This window comes from Silene latifolia, chromosome 5, assembly GCF_048544455.1.
Source record: "Silene latifolia isolate original U9 population chromosome 5, ASM4854445v1, whole genome shotgun sequence".
NCBI lineage: Eukaryota > Viridiplantae > Streptophyta > Magnoliopsida > Caryophyllales > Caryophyllaceae > Silene > Silene latifolia.
Window position 1 is genome coordinate 77671051 of NC_133530.1, and position 16019 is coordinate 77687069.

At 33.9% G+C, this 16019-nt stretch overlaps 1 protein-coding gene and 1 pseudogene across 1 annotated transcript; one reads left to right on the forward strand and one right to left on the reverse strand.

The window, feature by feature from the left end:
• Nucleotides 1-1752: 1752 nt before the first annotated feature.
• On the forward strand, nucleotides 1753-4939 carry LOC141656174 (AAA-ATPase At3g28580-like; annotated as a pseudogene).
• A 6022-nt stretch (nucleotides 4940-10961) lies between these two features.
• Nucleotides 10962-13398, reverse strand: LOC141655579 (uncharacterized). Its single transcript, XM_074462652.1, has 3 exons — nucleotides 12730-13398; nucleotides 11505-12626; nucleotides 10962-11327 (listed from the first exon to the last, which is right to left on the reverse strand). Exons 1-3 carry the CDS (start codon nucleotides 13396-13398, stop codon nucleotides 10962-10964), a joined length of 2157 nt encoding a protein of 718 aa, XP_074318753.1.
• Nucleotides 13399-16019: the final 2621 nt, after the last annotated feature.

Consider the following 16019-nt stretch of genomic DNA (forward strand, 5'->3'; position numbering starts at 1 on the left):
GTCAAGTCATTCTCAAATAATAGCATCGATAAAAGATTTAGGGGATGTTTGGTTGGAGCTTTTGAAATGGATTGGAATTGATTCAAGCCATTCCAATGTTTGGTTGGAGCATTTTGGAATGGAGTTAGATCACGATGGATTCTAACTCCATTCCAACCCCTGGAATCCCATACCCATCATTCTCCCCAAGGTTCCAACTCCATTCCATCTCACACATTATTATTCCCATTCCCGGATTGAACCAAACAACTTTAAACAGGTATAGGGTTCTAACTCCATACCTCCTTGGAGTTAGAATCCATTCCATTCCATACCTAATGTTTGAACCAAACGCCCCCTTAATAGTTTATAGCTTTATATTATTTATATTTTAAATAAAATACTATGGTTTAGTGTTTAGTGAAAATTATAAAATTTGATGAAAAAGTTAATATTTAATGAAAAAAATTATATAATGAAATACATTATAATTATTAATTACCTTATTTAGTGAATACAATTAAATTATCAATAGTTTCCTTATTTATAAAGATGCTTTTTGGAGGGAAAATTTTGGAGTTCACCTATTCATTTAGTAAATAGGGGATTATTTTCTATTTTTTTGTTAGGGTGGTACCGAAACTCGGTAACACCCGGTGTCGCCCTAGCACTCCCCAAGAAGGAAAATAAGTTCTGAAACAAAATTGCTAAAGACCGCCTCTATATTACTCATCTCGTTCCTATTGTTAATTTCACTTTTCAACTTTGAATTTCACTCTTAAACACTCTCTAAATGAATTTTTATCGATAATTAAAAAAATAAGTGACGGTGACCTATTTTACGATAATTAATAACCAACTACGATTAAATTAAAAACAAAAATGACGATTAGAAACGTAAAACTAGTGGCGATCGTCAGCAAGTTACAAGCTTTCAGCCTAGTTCGGTACAACTGTACAAGTACTATTCAGTATTCGCCTGTTAATAGTCTATAAATGCATGACAGCATGAGCCGTGCATTGCCATTTTTAGTTACGGGTATTTTTTCAGCATTTTAACTGCTTTGAAAATTTGAAATATTGAATTATTGTCCTATGTTTTCTTCATTTCAGTTATTGTCCTTACACCTCTTCATTTAAATTATTGCCCAACCTCAAATTATCGTTTCCGTAAAACCTTAAACCGAGAAAAAAGCCTTCCAAAAACAAAACCAAAATCAACAAACTACAACTACAATATGATGATGATGATGATGATGATGATGATGATAATGATGAAATTGGGTTCATTCATAGCCACCATAGTATTTTTGAAGGCATTTTTTATGAGCAATGCATACCGTACCATTGGAGGGAAGAAATTAACTCTTTTTATAGAGACACTTACAAAGATCATGAATTTCTTCTCGAGATACCACAATATACCCGTAGAAGAGTATGTTGGAGAAAGGTTTAGTCGAAGCGAGGCTAACACAATAATTGAAAGTTACTTGAGTGAAAAAACGTCGGAGAAGGCGGGGGATTTGAAGGCAAGTTTTGTAGAAGATGGAAAAGCCTTGATGCTTGGTTTGGATAACAATCAAGAGGTGACTAGAGCTGATCAAATGGCCCAAGCCCATTGGCTCTACCCGGCCCGGCCCACAATTTTGAAGGGCTTGGGCCTTTAGTTTTGGCCCAAAAAAGCCCATGGGCCGACTTAAAAAGGCCCAAAATATTTTGGGTAGGGTTTGGCCAAGATTTACCCAAATTTTAATTTCTGGCCCGCCCATATTTATTAATTATGAATATGTTTTCTAATAAAACATATTAAAGTAGCGTTAAAGTTAGACCCAAGTCTTTACAAACTCAAGTATATTTTTTTAGATTTATAAAACAAAGTATACATAACATAAATCATATATACGAATGCATGATTAACAGATTAAGCATTCTAAAGTGGCGATGTTTGTCTTTATTTTATTTTAGAGAGCAATTCATATGCATTTCATCATATTTTGTACAATTTTATACACTATGTATATTTTAAAAGTTGTAGCTAAAGGTATTACGCTAATTATTTCCTAGAGTAAGTCGCAAATTTTAGGGCCCGAAAAAGCCCATTTAGGCCCATAAGCCCGCATTAGGCCATAAGGGTCGGGTTTGGGCTTGCTAAATAAGCCCACGCATTTGGCCCGATCTAACCCGATCCACACAAATGGGCCGCTTTTTTTAGAAAGGCCCGGCCAAAGCCCGCATGGCCCGGCCCATGATCACCTCTAGAGGTGACCAATGTTTTTTAGGGGGGTCGTTGTTTGGTGGACTTCTTGTAGTTACGCGCCTTCTGTCCTGGCGACGACAAGCTATGGTTACTGATTTTTTTGTCTCTACTGGTTTTTAGTGCTTCATTCAACTACTTCGTAGTTTTGTTTTATTTTAATTATTTAATTAGATGTGTTTATAGTTACCTATTTGTTGTAGTGGTGGGAATTAATACTATGTTTTTACCCATTTGTTAAATGTTACTCCATTCGTCCCAATTATTTGTTCATGTTTGTTTAAAATAATCCTCATAAAGATAAATGAATGGGACAGAAGGAGTACATAAAAGACTTGGTTTTCTCATCTCGTTATCTTTGTGCGAAGAATTAGAGGAGCAGACAGTAGAGCATCAGTCTACATATCTAATGACTGTTTTAGTGGTTCATTCAATTACTAAATTGACAATTTGTTTTATTTTAATTACTCCCTATTTGATTAGTTGTGTTCACAATTATTGTAGTTTTGTCATTAAACGTTTCAAAAAGACATGATTTAGGAGTATTATTTACTGAATTTAAGTTGACTTTGTCTACATATCTGGTGACTGTTTTAATAGTTGTTATTGCTTAGTAAATTCAACAGGTTTCCTCGACTAACCATTCACAACCGTGACAGAAAGTTTGTTATGAAAACATATGTCAATCACGTCTTAGAAAAAGGCAAATCAATTGCATTAAGAAAAGGCACAGAAGTTATTTACCAATGTAAAGGATGATGGATCATACTATCATAGAGGTATCTTGTGGAGCCATGTTGAGTTCAAACATCCTGCTAATTTTTCTACATTAGGTATATATGCACAATTCAGTTTCACTATATTGCCTTGCGCTTATTTTTTCTCAAAAATCGAGTAGCTAACCGTCAACATAAATTGCTACATACGTAATTTGCATTATGGGTCAACTAAGAAGAACTTTACAATACCACACCCCCATGCTTTATTGATATTGTTAATGTAGGTATGCACAAAATTAGTTTCACAATATTGACTTGTGCTTATTTGTTTTGTCAAAAATCAAGCAGTTAACCGTCAACATAAATTGCTGCGTTATTTGCATTATGGGCCATCTAAGAACAACCTTACCCCATGCTTTGTTAATATTGTTAATTTAGGTATGGCGAAATCTAAGAAGCAAGCAATTATTGATGACCTTCAACGCTTCAGCAAGGCAAAGCACTACTACAACAAAATCGGAAAACCGTGGAAACGAGGTTATCTACTGTACGAGCCTCCTGGAACCGGAATTTCTACTATGATCGCGGCCATGGCCAATTTGTTGGAGTATGATGTCTATGACCTTGAGCTAACTGCAGTCAAGGATTACACCCAATTAAGGAGGCTCTTAATTAACACAGACATTGACAAAGTCCATCATAGTCATCGAAGAAATTGATCGCTCACTTAATTTAACTGGCCAGAGATCAATCAAGGAGAAAGAGGTGAACAGTAAAGATGCTGGAGAAGCTGCAAAAGAAGCTGTAAAAAAGAAGTTGAAGGAAGAAGAGGATGAGAAGAAAAGTGAAGTTACCCTTTCGGGTTTGATCAACTTCATTGATGGAATATGGTTAGCTTGTGGCGAAGAGAGGCTAGTTGCTTTCACAACTAACCATAATGATAAGTTTGACCCTGCTCTCATTCGTCGAGGGAGAATGGACATGCATATTGAGTTATCATACTGTTGTTATGAGTCGTTTTTAGTGCTCGCTAAGAACTACTTTGATATTGATGAGCATCCTTTGTTCGATGAAATTAAGACTTTGCTAAGCAAAACTAATGCCTGCCCTGCGGATGTGGCAGAGAATTTGATGCCAAAATCACTTCATGTGGATGATGAGAGTATAGCGGAAATGTGTTTGAGAAACCTGATTATTGCTCTTGAAAGAGCCAAGGAGGATACTAAATTGAAAGCTCCAGAAGTAGAAAACTTGAAAGATGTTTTAGAAGAAACGAAAACAAAGAATGATGAGGTGAAACAAGGAAGTGATGAAAATAATGAAGTTAGTTGCTAGATTATTTATGTGCTGAACTATGGGTTGATTAGTATTTGGTTTTGGCAAAAATAATGTTGTTATTCTGCCGGAACACTAATGTCCATCAGGTATCAGAGTATTCACCTAATGTTATTATTAACCTCACTTACTTTTCTTAGTAATGCTTATAGTCTTATATTCTTGGTAAAAATAGGTGTTCACCTTAAAATGAGAGAGGGGACTACAATATGGCTGCAAATTTCCACTAAACTTGCGTAGCTGCCCGCTGTTCTATTTTAAAGTTTTGGTGCCGTTTGTTGGTTAAATTTACTGCTCCTATTAGCGCTCCAGTGCTGCAATTTTTTACCAGAATGCTGATGGTGGTTCAAGTGGTACGTGAGTTTGGGCAAACGGGTAGAGGAGCTGCAGGGGAGGGCAGAGGTGGCTCGATGGTCATAGTCGGGTTGCATCGAGTGGCCAGCATTCCGAATAAGTAGCTCCTTGACGGATTTAGGGGGCACAAATTCTAATTATAGAAGGTCACTATCCGTCTATAGTTATGGACGGGCTAAATATTCACCAAAGTATAAGACAAGCAACAAGTTGCATGGTGGAGCCCAAAAATGTCACCACTTTAAGCATATTTGATCCGTCTTTCACTTTAGACGGATATATCCGTCTAAAGTGAGACTAGTTATTTAGTGGGTGGTACCTGTTGTTTAATTTAATTTAATTTAATTAAAAAGTCCATATACGATCAGAACAATTCAACAGTTCACTAAACAACAATAGTAGCTTATATATGAATATGTCGAGCATTTTTAAATTAAAAATATAGATCTAATTTTTTCTCCACTAAATACCCATTTTAGAGCATTAATGAAACAAAATTGTTTCATTTTCATTTTTTGAAACAATATTGTTTCATTTTTGATTCATTTTAAGGCCAAAAGAAACAGTCCAAGGAATGGTTAACAATTGAAAGTGTTTCATCGCTTTTTGAAGTATTATTCCAGCAGGCCTGACTTCCAATCTCTATATCTCAAGTTCTAACGGTTCAAGTCATATGATTCCTATGCCATTGGAAAGCTTAAGGTCTTATCTAAATCAAGGATTTGGAATTACCATCATAGCTATTTTATATCTTGAGTTATGGTTGATGCAAACAGACTACGCATTTCGGAACAACCCATGACCTATGTGCACTAAAGGTTCAATATATCAATATTTACTCAATGATTAAGGTTGATTCCTTTTGGAGATGAAAGCTAACTCATTTAGCTTTCTAGTTAGCTATCATGAGCCCTTAAATTCATTGTGAGCTATGAGATATGCCCTCTACAAGATTCACCTGGTTTCCTGAGACTGCTGTCAAGCCCGGTTTTGGACATCATCACAATTCAAGGTCCAACTCCAAATACGTCTAACAAGATGTGCTATTTTATGACTCTAGACCCTTCTATGATGAGTTTAAGACATTTTTGAGTAAGGACCTTAATCTCAATAAGGTACCTACCAAGTATTAATTGAAGAATCAAAACTGAGCACAAGAGGGTCCCCGGTTTGGAGTAGCTTTGAGTATTGTGTTGAATGTCGCTTTCAACCTTCCCCTTTTGATCAAGCAAGCTTCATGACACCTTTTGCCTGTTATTTGGGTCTCTTCCTACTCTTGGACGAACCTCTTGGCATCCACAAAAGATGTCCACAAGATCCATAAATAAAGCTAGCAAACAAGGAAGCTTGACCATTTGTGACCACTCCTTTTCTATGTCTTTGTTTTTAGCCTTTTATTTTCAGAATTGTAAGGCTTTGTAAGCCCTATAATGTTATGTATTGTCTTGTTAGAATACTAATGTAAGCCCTTAGATCCTAGGTTAGATGGATGGCTAGGATGCTTTTGCTTGGCCTATAAAAACAAGGCTTTCCTCATGTAAAATTCAGATTGAGTGAATTAAAGAATGAGTAAGAAACCAAGTGTTTTCTTCATCAAAATCTATTCTTTGTTGAGTGCTTGAATAGTCCTCTTTGCTTAGTGCTTGAGGTTTGGGTAATTTCTTTGCTTAGTGCTTGAAATTTCCCTTAGGCTTAATCTAGTGGCTTAGTGCTTGGATTAAGTCATATCCCAATCACGCCTTTACTCTATTCGATTGTAGAGTTCTGGAAACCGTGGTTATAAACAGTTCTGTCGACTGTTCGATTGCAGTCCTCGGAGTTTCTGTTAAGTTTTTAGTCGTTTTATCACAATTAAACAGTCCCATTCACTGTCCAAATCGAGTCAGTTTTAACCAAAATCCGAGTCTTGAGCGTTTCACTTCAATTAAAGTTGCAGCTAAAATAAAAATAATTCCCCAAATTATGAATAAATTAAAATTAATAATGTTGAAAGCATATATTTATGTATTTATCCACTAAAAAAAGCAAAAAAAAAAAAAACGCTAAAATTGTTTTAAATTAAAATTTTAAAATGTGTATATCATACATCTTTGTCTTTGTCTACTAAAAACTCATGTATTTAAAAATCAAATTAATTTTATATTGTCGAAATAAAATTAGAATATATATTGTATGTTGTAAATATGCATAAATAAGATTTATTTATGGATTATGAATTGCATGTCATTAAAAGGAGTTCATTTTTTTTACCTAATAAATCTTTATCTTCATTTTTTTCGCAATTCTATTCCAAGCTTAGCTATTGATTGTCTAGAATAAAATTGTTTAAAAGGTAGATAATTAGATGTAATTCTCTGGAAATTGGGAGGGAGGCGAAGTCACGCACTTAGGGGGAAAATGAAGAGTGATTTCGGGTATGTAATAGTAAGATCTTTTTTTGCACAAATTGTTTAATAGGACGGTCTCTTAGCATAATACTAGCCCGTTAACTAGAAGCCCAGATAAAAAAAAGTTAAATAAATACAAAAATTAGATGAAAATGAGTATTTTTGGTAACTGGCTATAACTGATACATTCTAGTCTTCACCACCATACGTCCATATCACCTCCCCAAATTTACAGCTTCATCCCCTTCAACTACACCCTCCCTATGTCAATCTAAAACTCTGCACATACGCGGTTCAACTTCAGCAGCAAAGTCGACAGCATTCTCGCACAATTCCTCCACGTAAATATTCAGCTTTCAAACTAAAAATGCTAGTTGTCAATGTAAAACCATACTCTGTACTACATATTGAAAATAAACTAAATAAAAACCTGAGTTTTCATCATATAATATGAAGTTTCAAAAATAAAATTGAGGTTTTGAAATTCAAAGTTTTTGATTCTAACTTTATATATAGGCCAATTAAAATTGTGTACTAATTGAAACCCATAATTTTCAACTTAAAATTTAGAGTTATCAATATAAAAACACAAGAATTCATGTTATAATAATTGTTGAAGTTTAGAAGGATGGAAGTTCAATTTTAAAGTCGAAAACTTCTAAAATCAAATTCCAAACCTAAGTAGTTGACGTTGACAGAGATTCATCATTCTTCACCTTTGGTTTTAATTGATTGATGGAACCTTGGAAGGATATAAAAGACCGAACAATGGCGACGAAAGCAACGATGACGAAGTGACGAACGTGTGATGATGTGGATTTTAGAGAAGTGGAGCAAGGGGCGGTGGTGAGGATATGACGGCAGGGGCGGCGTAGGAGGCGGTGCTTACAACTGATGAAGACGTTAATTGTAGTTTAGGTAGATGGGTCTGAACTGCAAATTTGTAGTGGTAGCTTAGTAGGGGTTTTAATCTATTTTCATTGTAATTGGGCTGCTCTCTTTTATTGGGCCCGTCCTATGGTATAGGACGGTCCTATAGGAGAGTAGCTGCTTTTTTTGAGTGTTGAGTGGGACGCAGAATTTGAGAGTGAGGATGAGGGAGACGGATTAGTTTCGGGTTAGTGAGTGTGTGTTATATAAGGTTAAGTAGTGTTTAGGGCTTTACATGGATTTGTGTGGCTCGATTTGTAAATGAACTATTTTTTTATTTATGTGTTCGGCCCATGTGAAACATTCTGACCACGTTAGTCTTTGGCCCATTCAAAGGACATCATATATTATATTGTGGGTTTAAATTAGTTATTAATGTAATTGGGCCCGTATTAGCATATTCGGGTTTTTAATCCAACCTGCTAAACATCGTCGACATTTTACAAATTATCGTCGACATTTTTTAATAACTTTCTCAATCTACTCCTCACTCTAAACCTTCCATATTTTAACATTTTTTTTTCAAATACGACATTTCCATCACCACCGCTTCAATTCCGCCACCAAATTCAAGGAATCGACGACAAGTAATCTAAACTAGTTTCATTTTTTAAAAATTTGTAATTAGTTAGTAATTTTACGTGGTTTAGAATAGAATCGTTATTATTAGAACGGATTAGTAATATTATCGATTACCGCGGCAAAAATTAATCTAAGTCAGAAAAGGATTTTTTTTTTCAAAAAAAAATTAAAATAAAATTTCCGGACGAAAAACATTTTCGTCCAGACGAAAATATTTTTCGTCAAGACCTAGGTCCAGACGGAAAATATTTTCGTCAAGACCTAGGTCCAAACGAAAAATATTTTTCGTCCGGAATATTTTTTTTCCGGACGAAAAACATCTTCGTCCAGACGGAAAATATTTTCGTCCGGAAAAAAAAAATTTGGACGAAAATATTTTTAAAACCGTTACTAACTTGATCGTTGTTACCGTATGTTTAAAACCGTTTTAATCGAAAAGTTCGTAAATTAAATTACGATTTTTTTTTCCAAAAAAGCGTCTTTTTTTTGTTTTAGAAAGATGAGAGAGAGACAAGGGGAAGTTAATGGGGGGCAAAATTGGAAAGATGTGTTAATTGTCGACGATAATTAGTAAAAGTGTCGATGATATTTAACACGACCGCTTTTAATGTATATACGACTCATATTATATCCATGTTAATATATTCGGGTTGTAAATTTTCTTTCATATAATTTATCGTTCAACTATGATATCTATAGTTGATTCGAGCCAACAAACAAGACGGGTGATTGATGACTTAATGTAAACACGATCATTAAACAACACAGTTTAAATGACATTATGATGTTTTAAGAAGTGAGTTATCCATCTAGAGAAGAAAACATATTAATAATAAGAGGTACATCAGAAATTAGCGGTTTAAATATGTGTATTTTAATCTTTGAAAAAAGTAATCCAAGCACGCTATAATCAATTAAATATACTCCATCCGATCCAGACAGATGGTAACACTTACCTAAAATGGATGAACCACATCAATGGTAACATACCATATTTGGCATGAAAAATGCCTAAATTACCCTTACATCCACTGCTGATTTACAACTTTGATATCCATTCAACCACTCACCAAGTACTTATTTAATCCACCTAAACTCATGTGACCCCAATTAAATTTTCCTACTTTACCCTACACTTTTCCACATTTTCTTAAATAACCTATTTTTTCTATATTACCATTTGTCTGGATCTGAGGGAGTATAAATTATAAACATGACATTTATAACATCACAAATTCTCATTATTGATGGGGGGTATCCATCTATAGCTATAAACGGGCCAAACATGACATATATAACGTACATTACATATATTTTTAAAGATTTTTATAATAACAATGTTTTAAAAGTAACCCCGCGCAAAATTGCGCGGGTTGAAACAAGTAATTAATTATTTCTGAATGTTTCCAAGTCTAAATTTAGCTCAATGCAAGCCTGATTTAAATAGAGATATTTTGCTGCTTAAATTGAATTAAGTCATTAGCGCTAGTGCTAATTTGCTAACTTTAGAGAAAATTGATGCCTAGAATTGCTAGTTTCTAGAAATAGGATAAACTTGTTAAGTTAAATACATGAAGTTAATAAAATTCAGTCCGGATTGTCTGTCCCGTAATTGTGTCCCTTTTTCTGTCTCATTTATCCTATTGGACCACGTAGCATTAAAGAGAATTATTTTGATAACAAATTTGTCTTTCTTAAATTAATATCACTCTCCCTAAAGCGATTGAAAGCGCACGCGTTACTCTAAATATGCAAAGTAATTAACAGTAGCATGGTCTCCATGTGCCAAACTTTCTTTTCCTTCAGTCACCAACTCCAATAGTATTTGTCTTCTCTCAACCATGCGAGTAAGAATCATGTATCTCCAATTTTCCATGGATCTATGCTCTTCAACACACAAAAAACAAAACCGAATTCCATGGATCTATGCTCTTCAACACACAAAAAACAAAACCGAATTGAAGTTGCTGGGTTTTTCTTAAACACCAAATTCAAGGAACAATTTAGATTTTTAATTCCTCTTCATCTCCCTTGCATACCAACTACATAAATTCAAGACCATTTAAAAGTTCACATAATTTTTGTTCAAGATCTACAACTCTCAAACATTCTCATCAACAATGGTACTTTATTGAAATTACTTGCTTATAATTGGGATAATTCTTAGACTTTTCCTTCTATATTTCGATTTATACCACTGTTTTTTTTTTTTTTGAATTTCCCAGATGCCAATTCAACTGATTAGCATGAATAATTGGATACATCATACATATCATGGGTGAATGCAAAGAAAAAAAAAACAATTACAATGTACCGTGTGCAGGGGCGAGGCCAGGATTTTATTATTGGTGTAGCAAAATAGCACATAGATATAAAGTTGCCAAATTTTGGATTACATAAAACGTAGATTACAGTATTAAACTACACAATTCGACGAGTTCTCATATTCATAAACTCGTGCACAATTTCATCTACCGTTACTTTCAAAAACACATCACGTTCCACAAAAGTAACTAAAATATCATTCAACCATTCATCCCCCATGCTATTACGCAACTTATTTTTAATGAACGTCATAGCCGAAAACGCTCTTTCCATGGTTGCTGTCGCCACGGGAAGAACCAACACAAGCTTCAAAAGCAAGTAGACTTTGAAATGTGTCAAATGCTTCTTCGTCTCGACTAATTTCATGGAGAGCTCATTAAGACTTTTAAGACTCCAAAACCGATCATCACTTTGAACATCATACTTGAATGTATCAAGTTGACATTCAAAAAACAACAAGTCCTGTTCAGAAAATTCAGAAGGATAATATTCGGCGAGTCGAATGAGCTTCTTACTATCAAAGCAAGCAAATCGATCTTGAGGATTAAAGCATGACATACATACAAGTAATTCCTAACTTTTCTCATCAAATCGGTTACCAAATTCATGTAAAATTTCATCGATAAGGTATAAATAAACCTCCGCCTGAAAATGGTGAAGATTTTTCACTTCTCGTCGACCACGTCTATGTCTTCCAGGAATAACATATGAAGCATCCATACAAGGGACCTCAATATTATGCTTAGAGCAAAATTCACTAACCTTTTTCATGTGGCAATCCCATCCATTATCTCTCATATGCTGTAAAGATTTCTTTGTTGCATCCACAAGCCTAATAGCATTCACAATATCTAGTTCTTTCCTTTGTAAAGACAAGTTCAGTTCATTTGTTACGCCAAAAATTTTGACCATGAAATGAGCAACGAAAATAAAATCAAAGCTTCGCAAGGCATATGAAATTGATTCTGCCTTGACATTGTCAGCTCCTGTAGAAGACTCTCCAATAACATCAATGACCTCAAGAATAGCTGGGTACAATGTAAGCACACTTAAAATAGTTTTAAAGTGAGAATGCCAACGAGTATCACCAGGTCTACTCAAACCACGCTCTTGATTCAGACCACTTCCAGATTTAATTTCTCCTACTTGTAATTCTTTTAAAACCTGCTCAGCTTGTTTTACTCGAAGAATTTCTTTACGTTTAGGTGAGCTTCCAACCAAATTTAACAAATTAGTTAGCGTCTCAAGCAACCAACTACAATCATGATTCTTTTTAGCAACAACAACTACTATTAATTGGAGTTGATGAGCAAAACAATGAACACTATATGTAGAAGGAGATTCGTTCAAGATCAAAGTTTTTAGCCCATTTAGTGAACCTTGCATATTGGAAGCACCGTCATAACCTTGACCCCGGAGCCTCGAAAAAGTCAAAGAAAACTTCTTAAATACCTCAGCAATTGCCTTTTTAAGCGTTAAAGAAGTTGTATCACCGACATGTACAATGCTAAAAAATCTCTCCTTTAGTTGTCCTTTCTTATCAACATATCTCAAACAAAGAGCCATCTGTTCTTTATCGGCAATATCACCAGACTCATCAACAAGTATACTAAAAAAATCACCATCAAGTTCTTGAATGATTTTGGAAGTTGTCACCGTTGCACAAGCATTAGCAATTTCTTTTTGAATATCAGAACATGTTAAAATGCAATTTTTAGGAGCTTTGTCTAAGACAACTTTAGCTATTTTTTTCATCATGTTCTCCAAGTAATTTCAATAGTGCAATAAAATTTCCCCGATTTAATGAGGAAACTTTTTCATCATGGCCTCGGAAAGATAATCCTTGTAATAAAAGAAATCGTACTGTTTTGACAGAAGCTTCTAAGCGAGTGAGGTAGGCACTTTTAGTTGCCGCAGAATGATTTTCAAGCCTAGAAACAATAGAACTTTTCTGTTTTTTGAAGTTGTTGAGGTCTCTCATAGCTTTATTATGAGCACTCATATGATTGCCTTCATGAGTATCAAACGCACTAGTTCTACTCCAAGTTCTAAATCCATTATTAACAAATGCATCGCCCCCCACCGCATTTTCTTTCTTAAACAAGTAACAAGCAAAACAGTATGCAACATCTTTTTCTTTGCTATACTCAAGCCAAGACTCGTGATTTTTAAACCATTCAGCCTTAAACCTTCTTGATGACGTTTGGGGAAAATCATGATTTCTAGGTTGGCAAGGGCCTCTACGAATGTATTCTCTTTGTACTATTTCTCTATCGTTAGGATGATAATCGACTATTCTTTTCCTTAATCCAGGGTCTTGGGGAAAAGATAAAATGTCAAATTCAGTTAATCTTACCACACTAGGTTGAGTTGTTGAATTAAAATTACCTCTCTGATCATTTTGAGTTTCTTGATCGCTATTGTTAACTGGCGAAGAAGAACTTAACCCACTTGTCCTTTGGGATGGATTTGAACTTCCTTCCTCATTCAATTTTTGGGACTTTTTCTGGAAAAAAACTTGTAATTGCTCCATCTCTTATTCGTTTTGATTTGGTTTCTGTTTAGTCCCACACAAGAGTATAATTAATATATCAAGCAAATAAGAAAAAATACGAAAACTTGAAATATCCAACACAATTGAATGGCCGCATAAACTCTTTGTCAATATCAAACTTAAATTACCCAAAATCAATGTTTCACATATAAATTACTTTTTACCCAAATAACCAAATTCCCAAAATGAAAGCTTCACAGACTCATAGTTCACATAAACAAATGACAAAGAAAGCTTGAGAATCGGAATTCTATTTTCTAATCATTCACAAATTCACCATAATAGTTCCAGATTCAATAAATTAACATCAAAGAGACAAAGACCACTTGAAATTCAAAGAAAAGGAAAAATATTAAATAAAATATTAAATAAAATATTAAATAAAAGTACCTGCTTGAGGAGGAGATGATCCGGTACTAGTAGTGGTAGAGATCGGAGTACTTGACATTATGATTACAACTTGAGAATTTTGGGTAGAAAATCGTTTATGTGTAAATTGATTTTTCTAGAGGACATTAATTAAGAACTAATTTGAGTATTTTTTGGTAAATAAAGTATAAAGGGAGTTAGGAATAAAGAAGTTTTGGGAATAGAAAGAGTCGATCAAAGAAAGAATAAAGAAGGAATATTAATTATTTTAATATTATATATTTTATTGGGGAGTGTATTTATGGGAAGAGTTGATGTCAGTGCCAACAAAGTCAAGGAGAGCATTTATGGTAAGGCAATTATACACAATTTGGTGTAGCAAAGATTGAATTTTCTAATGGAATTTTTTTCTTTTGGTGTAGCACTTGCTACACCATAGCAATAGGTAGCCTCGCCCCTGACCGTGTGTACTCTAAGTTGATGATTGAATACGGAGTAAAAAAATAGACATACAATATACTTTAATCTTGAAGTACCTTACCATTTTGATCAAATGAGGGAGTTGAATTGAATTGTGCAGGTGTGATTTGACAGGGTAAGAGAGTAGCGCGTAACTTTCACGTCTTTTTATTGTTTTAGTTTGTGAAGGCCAATATCAATGAGCTGGATTCTTTTATGCTACGTGGTCCAATAGGATAAATGGGACAGGAAAAGGGACACAATTGCGGGACAGACGATCCGGACTGAATAAAATTCCTATACATATTCATTAACTATAAGGACCTAGATAAACAACCTTTACCATATTCCATATACACCACTCCTCATGTCCTCCATATAAACATAATTAAAAATTGCTAAATAATTAAACCCCATATGTCTCGTTTAAGATGAGAAGATGCTTATAGACTAAACATGTATACAAAGAGTGTATTTAATATTTACACTAAAGTGCAAATTCTATGCTATTAGTATAGAAGATACATGATCAAGAATTGATACAAAATGATTTTGAAACGGTTTTACAATAAATTTAATGTGAGACTATTTGATAATTTAAAGATAAAATAATAATATTATAATAAAAATGTACGACTCACGCTTAAAGTCAAGATAAATACGTTTATTATGAAAATAAATAAGAAATTTAAAAGTCATTTTAAGTCGCAATAAACGTTAAAAAGATCAAGAAAAACATATAAAGTGGTACCGAAAGACCGGGTCACCCAAGTTTTTTTTGCATTATGGTACTAGGAAAAATACTACGGTGTATAATGGACAAAATTGCTAAAGACCGCCCCTATATTAATCATCTCGCCCCTAATATTCATTTCACTTTCCAACTTTGCCCTTCACTCTAAAACACTCTATAAAGTAATTTTTATCGATAGTTAAAAAAAAAGCGACGGTGACCCATTTTACGATAATTAATAACCAACTACGATTAAATTAGAAAGAAAAATGGCTATTAGAAACGTAAAATTAGGGGAGGTCTTCAGCAAGGTAGAAGCTTTCAACTTAGTTAGGTACAACTGTACAAGCACTATTCAGTATTCAGTATTCACCTGTTGCATTGAAAATTTGAAATATTGAATTATTGTCTTGTGATCTCTTCATTTCAATTATTGTCCTCACACCTCTTCATTTTAAGCATTATCCAACCTCAAACTATCATTTCCGTAAAACCTTAAACGGAGAAAAAAGCCTTCCAAAAACAAAACCAAAATAAAAAAACAAACTACAACTACAATATGATGATGATGAAATTGGGTTCATTCTTTTTTAAACTTTTTTTTTTTTAAAATTTGAAAATCAAAATCGAAAATGAGAGAAAAGGAAGGTAGTGGATGGTATATGGGGTTTTAGTTATTAAAAGGTAAAAAGGTAACTTTTAGGGTGCGAGATGAGTAAAACTAAAATATAACAATATAAGGAAAATTTTGTATTACGAAATTTTATTTCTAGGTTCACCCTATAGAAAATGAATCGGGAATAGAAAATTTTTAAGCAATAATGAAAAATTGGAGGGAATATTTGACTTATTAAGTGTGAGAAGTAGAATCATTGTGGAAATTTATAAATATAATAAAAAAGCAAGACAATTAACCACATTACACCATTTCTTTTTTTTATGAGAGTTTTAAAAACTCACATCATCTTCATTTTATAAAAAAGAAAATGTTTAAGAAATTTGTAGCATTAAATACAAGTTAATGTACAACATTAAAATA

Coding starts and splice junctions, on each gene's coding strand:
- LOC141655579 (XM_074462652.1), bottom strand. CDS start 13,398: ATGGAGCAATTACAAGTTTTTTTCCAGAAAAAGTCCCAAAAATTGAAT. Junction 12,627..12,729: donor TAGAAGCTTCTGTCAAAACA/GTACGATTTCTT, acceptor AATTACTTGGAG/AACATGATGAAAAAAATAGC. Junction 11,328..11,504: donor TTCACCATTTTCAGGCGGAG/GTTTATTTATAC, acceptor TTTTCTGAACAG/GACTTGTTGTTTTTTGAATG.